The sequence below is a fragment of the Eucalyptus grandis genome, chromosome 8, assembly GCF_016545825.1.
Source record: "Eucalyptus grandis isolate ANBG69807.140 chromosome 8, ASM1654582v1, whole genome shotgun sequence".
Classification (NCBI taxonomy): domain Eukaryota; kingdom Viridiplantae; phylum Streptophyta; class Magnoliopsida; order Myrtales; family Myrtaceae; genus Eucalyptus; species Eucalyptus grandis.
This window is the reverse complement of record NC_052619.1, coordinates 13,184,251-13,190,383: the sequence shown is the minus strand read 5'-3', so window position 1 is coordinate 13,190,383 and position 6,133 is coordinate 13,184,251. Positions and strand designations below refer to the sequence as shown.

The 6,133-nt window shown below is 39.4% G+C and overlaps 1 protein-coding gene and 1 pseudogene across 1 annotated transcript; both read right to left on the bottom strand.

Annotated features, from left to right (window-relative positions):
* Positions 1–991: 991 nt before the first annotated feature.
* LOC108954351 (nudix hydrolase 7-like) lies at positions 992–2,745 on the bottom strand. Its single transcript, XM_039299602.1, has 6 exons — positions 2,718–2,745; positions 2,107–2,198; positions 1,859–2,020; positions 1,701–1,772; positions 1,177–1,254; positions 992–1,078 (listed from the first exon to the last, which is right to left on the bottom strand). The coding sequence occupies exons 1-6, from the start codon at positions 2,743–2,745 to the stop codon at positions 992–994; spliced, it is 519 nt and encodes a 172-aa protein (XP_039155536.1).
* Positions 2,601–6,133, bottom strand: LOC104416333 (annotated as a pseudogene).

Sequence of the window (6,133 nt, the reverse complement as noted above, 5' to 3'; positions counted from 1 at the left end):
TCTACTGCTATTACCATGAATATCTGGAGAATAATGCAAGTTTTCTGTAATGGTTAGAATGGACTCAGTCCAGTGGACCCAGGACTAGGCGAGAATGTTTTGGTTGGGATGTTGCATGAACTTTTGCTTCCTGTTATGGATGCACTGAGTAAATAGCATGAAACGGATTCACTTTCAGTGCTGCCATAGTAGTTTTTGTAGAGTCCTGTTTACAGAGTCTCGTTTGGATTAATATTGTTTCTGCAATTGTTTCTGGAACCAGAATCACTTTTAATATTATAATTTCTAAGGTTGTCTTTTAAACCTATTTAAATGATATGTTATGTGGCCGTGTATTCGGTGGAGTTTTAATTCGTCAAAACTGTGATTTTGTATTCTAAAGTTGAATAATTACTGCACTTTCATAGTATAGCTATGTTGGAATTCACACTTCCCTTTTTGCTTGGTGCTCTGCTTGGGAAGGGCAATAAAGCGCAAAATGAGTAGAGACACGGAACTGCAACTGTGAGCAAAATAATCTCATTGCCTAGCTACCTTCAAAATGACTATGCATTGAAGAAGAAGCTGCAAGAAGTGATGGAAATGGAGAAGATCTCCCAGAAAGGCAACCACCTGTTGTAATACACTGAGAAAGGACTCAATGTCTTTCAACACTCTTGAGTTCACTATGGCCACTTACAAACAAACAGCAAAATGCTGATGACTATGCAATACAAGCACACCATCTGTTTAAATATATATGGAACTACAATGACAAAAAAGAAAAAGAAAAAGAAAAAGAAAAAGAAAATCTAAGGGGCAGTACAAAAACCATTTTCTCTGTTCTGCGTGCGCTTTTCTACAGCAGATGCTCACTTACTCCCGTCTCTTCTTTTCCTTCTCTGGATGCCAGGACTTAATCGAATTCAGTGTCTATCTGAACGAAATGAAAACAATCGCTTTAGCTGGCATTCCCATGCAAAGAAATCAAGATATTAGTGGGTTGGCTTTATTAAAACAATGCCCATCGGATGCAAGGATCGCTTATTCCTCTCTTTTCTTTCACTTCTCTGATAGCTGTAGCAAATACATCCTCACCCTGTACATGGTCGAATTATAAAATCCGTGAAACCATCATAACCAACATCAAAGAAGCCGAAAACACCTGACCTAGCGTTAATTATCAAATATACTCACCTCATTGACAAGTCCAGTCAGGAGGTTCCAGATGCCTGTGCCTTTGAATTTCCCGCCTTTCTCCGTAACCACAAGCACCTGGAAAGAGAAGAAAATGTTTCGACTACGAAACTGCCAAGTCTTGATGTAATTTCACCGGAAACCAGGCATCTGAGAATGAACTTGCATGGACATGGTTTGGATTATCAGTTATGATGGTCTAAGAAGGGCCCTTTGTCCGTTCCTTCCTCTAATTTGACTGCCTAAGAGTAGCCAGAAGGAAGAATCTAATGAATGAGATTAAGGGTTCACAGTTATCCATCCTTTTTCATTCAGACCGAAAGCAAGAAACAGCCACCTTAAACAAAGCATCTGCCTGTACCTAAATTCTTCCTGCCCAGTTCGCATGAAAACAAAAATAATTAGAATGCTTGATACATCATGAGATTGCTTGCTATTGCTGAACAAGAAGCATGTCCGAGGAATAGATCCATTATAAGCCAAGCTACCAGAATATGTTCCGTTCCACGAAGAACTGTATTTACCGTAACTGGTGACTCGACAAGGTGTGCATGCTCAATGGGCACTTTAATCCACACGCCTCTCCTCTTCTCTGACTAATGATAACTATCAAGGCATAAGACATATAGATCAAGAAGTTACATCTAAAAGAAAACAATGAAGAGAGAATCAAATTCATTACCAATTCTCTCCATTTGGAAATTGAAGCCCTGAGCTTATTGATGAAGTTCTGAGTATCCGTAAGCTCTGGGATTTCAACTTCAACTCCATCACAGCCAGCATCTTCCCGACCAAGGATTTCTTGATCCTCACTATTTGCAGTCCTATCTTGCTCGTCTACTGACTTGACATGTTTATCATATCAAAATCGGCATCCTAAGAGACAAAACAGAATATACTCAGTATTCACAATTCACCAGCTTAAGTTACAGCAGAAGACCAACTATCAGCACTGACTGTAACTGTGAACACTTGGACCAAACATTCAGCATAAGAGGTGGCAAAATATGAGAGGACAAATACTGGAACAAAGTGACAAAAAGAGACCAAGTATGATGGACGAAAACGGACAATTACTCTTAACTTTACCAAGCGGAGTCTCAATACATCTAAACTTTTTGGTAATCTAGGAGTTACTTCAGTTTTGGCTTCTGTTTTTCCTTCCCTCCCTATTTCAAAAGGATCATATGTTTGGACGTATTCAACAGTTGAATGGTCAGAGTAGATGTAGTAAGTATATAGAGACAGAAATACAATAAGGACGATGTTTGGCACTAACCAGAACAACAAATAAAAGCAAGATATGGTCATCTGCAACAAAAAATGCACACAAAACAAAGAAAATGGTTTATGTACTGTCCCTTAGTTTTATTTTTCCTTTTTTTCCCCATCGTTGTTGTTCCATGAATATTTAAACAGATGGTGTGCTTGTATTGTATAGTCATCAGCATTTTTGCTGTGTGTTTGTAAGTAGCCATAGTGAATTCAGAGTGATGAAAGACAATTGAGTCCTTTATCAGTGTATTACACCAGGTAATTGCCTCTATGGGAGGTCTTCTCCACATCCATCACTTCTTGCAGCTCATTCTTCAATGGATCACGGTCAATTTATAATCATTATGAAGATGACTTAGCTGCAGCATTATTTTGCTCACTGATGCAGTTCTGTCTCTCTACTCATTTCATGCTTTTTGCCCTTCCAAAGGAGAACACCAAACAAAAAGGGAAGCGCCAATTCTAAACATCGCTATGCCATGAAAGTATAGTAACTCTCTGTACTTCAGAATGCAAAATCACAGTTTGAATGGATTAAATCTTTCAGCGATTTTTCATATGTGTGGTCACATAGCGATTACACAGGTTGCTCAGAAACAACTTCGGAAATTAGAATAAGAAAAGTGATTCCGCTTCCCCAGATAGCCTCCCGAAAACAATACTAATCTAAACCAGACTATGTTATCAGAACTCTGTATAAACTACTATAGCAGGACAGAAGATGCAGCCGTTTCCTACTATTTATTCAGCACATCCACAACACAAGAAGCAAAAGTACATGGAACATCACACCCCGGAATTTTTTAACCTAGTTCCAGGTCCATTGGACTGACTCCATTCTAACTGTGACGAAATCAACAGTGGGGATCAATGTGATCCAGTAGGCCTAGGTCTAGGGAAGAAATTCCCCACCACAACCTAGGAATTATGTGAAACTTGCAAAGTCCTCCTGAACACCAAGGTAATTATTGCAGTAGATGTGAGACCTTTTGCCACCCCGAGTCGTTGTTGCCAAAGGAGTGAAACCAGGGTAGCCATAATTTGCCCTTGCCAAGCAAATCTTCGCCATAGAATTGAATTGCTTGTCTTTGACAATGAAAGGTTGTGCTGCGTACTCCTCAATTGGCATCCACTAGAATCAAAAAATAAAAATGGTCTACTTCGATTCATAGATTTGGCCAAAGAAAGATCTAATGAATGATCATCCTTTAAACACCCCTAGTAAATGGGTGGAATCTTAATAGTCATTCAGTGAAGTGACTCGTTGTGGCTTAAGAAAAATTATACATCAGATTTTGCTAGACTCATTGTTCAGCACAAATGAGCAAGAATGCAAGACTAAAGCATGCAGCCAGTATTGTGCAAGACAGCCCAAGCAAAGATTTAATTAGTAAAAGGTCGCCCTACTTCTACCAAAATCAATAAGATTTGCAAGTGGGCAATTTACCTGGGCCGCCCTGACCTCTAGATTCTGTTCCTCGATAGAAGATGATTGTGGCTGAAGCACACAAAGGAAGGACAAATCTGATTTTGGGAAGAATGATTTGTGGTCTTGCCTGCAATAGCACATAAGAGAGTATTTTAGAAAAGAGAATGCAAATTTGAACATCAGAAGGCTAAACATGGAAAAAGGCTCTAAATGAAGACCAAAACATATTAATGCACCGCAATCTGAAGTAGAGGATTTTCTTTACCTGAAATAGAGGACTTCAACGAATTTAGTGTCTACCTATAGAACGAAAAAAAAAAAAAATATGGCTTCAGTTGGAATTCTCAAGTAAAATGCTTTAGAGAATTAGCTTTTCAACACAACATAAAACTCATTACTTACTCCTGTCTCTTCCTTTTCGCTACTCTAGCAACTGCATGGCATATATCTTCATCCTACAGGGATAGAGTCACGGTCAAACAATTGCAATACATATTGATAATTCTGATGCAGCACTTGATATCTTGAACGTACTCACCTCATTAACAACTCCAGTAGGAAGTTTCCGCGTACCTTTAAACCTTCCACTATTCTCTGGGACAACAAGCACCTAGAAAGAGAAGGGGTTGAAGGTTTTAAGTTCTTTGAAGTGTTGAGTGTGTGGTTGTATTAAAATCACATCGAAAACCTGATAAAACAGAGTGAAAGCATGCACCGAAGGAAAGCAAATATAAAATTTTGCTGCATTTTATCTATTCTTTAAGTAAGGCTGTGATTGACGGATTGAATCACTTAAGATAGGAAAAACAGACAGAAAATTATAGATCGATGCTAAAGATGAGAAGGTTCATTGTACTTAACTCACATAACTAAACAGCTCGCCGTTTAGATATCCTAGTCAAACCAAAAGATTATAGGAAGGCATTGGCACCAAAGGCTGGTTCTGTTAGGTAAAAGGTTAAAAATCCAACATCTCTGCTTATCAACGATGGTAACATACACAAACACGAATCCATTGAACATGAATGTTAATGATTTCTTCCCAAGCAAAATTACTGGCGATCCTATCTATCCTTTTAAAGGTTTCAATGCCTATCAAGTGGGGGATTTCACACACTGCATATCTCTAGTTTTACTTATTGCCTCAGGGAGAATTGTCCAGTGCTAGAGTCCGACCTTGAACTGCTAAGAATTACTGAATGAGCAAATTGAATGTTACATTTCATCGCTCTGCATCTTCCTATTAGATAGTCCTAAAAGGGCAAACGCAAGAAATGAGACAGTGACAAGCCAGAAAGTTACCTCTCCTTTATCATTCAAGACGAAAGCAATAACGCGCACCCCATGGGAAGCATTCACAGGAATAAGATTGGGGGTCAAAGGAAGCCAGGGGACAAACACTGAGTAACTCGCTTCAGAATGGTGGTACCTAAATCCTTCCTGCCAAATTACCAGACAATACTGCAATCAACCGTCTACTTCATACCTAAACCTATCAAACTTTCTGCTGGAAAGAGATTTAACAAGTATGGACAATGGAGTTGAACTAAATATCGCAGTGGCCACTGCTAATCCTTAGCCAAGAAGAAAGATATAAATGTACCTCCTCTATAATACCAACGAGATTTGAACATTGAGCGAGCAATTTGATGCACACAACCTTCTTCCCCTGCATCCAAAAGATACCCAATAAGAACAAATACAGTAGAACAAAGCGGTATTCTTAGAAATCGAAGGACAAAAAAATCGACAGGACCGACAAACTACAAGTTCAGTACCTGTTGTTTCCAGGTTGATATTGAAGCTCGAAGCCAACGGGCAAAGACACCAGCATCCATACGCTCCTTCATCACCACAGTGACTCCTCCAGTTGAATCCTCATGCCAATTGAGCAGTTGAATCTGCTGGATCCCACTATTGTTATTCCCAGCCATGCCTTGCCTCAAAGCTGATGTTGCACCGATGGACTTCGTATCTAACTGGGGAGATGGCACTCTAGGAGCTAAACCTGGACAAATGAATTATCCACTGATGTATAGCGGAAACAACTTGACTAGCTCAAAAGCGAAGTGATAGACCCTGATAGAAAACACCCAGAACAACAGTACTATCAAACAAATGAGGGAGACAATGAGCGCACCTTCAGGAGAGCTTGAGAGAGATCAAAGAGAGAAAGAGATCTTTCGACGCTTGAAGTTCCTGCAGACAGGGGATTGAAGAGTGGTCTCTATATATACCCAGTTTGAAGAGAAT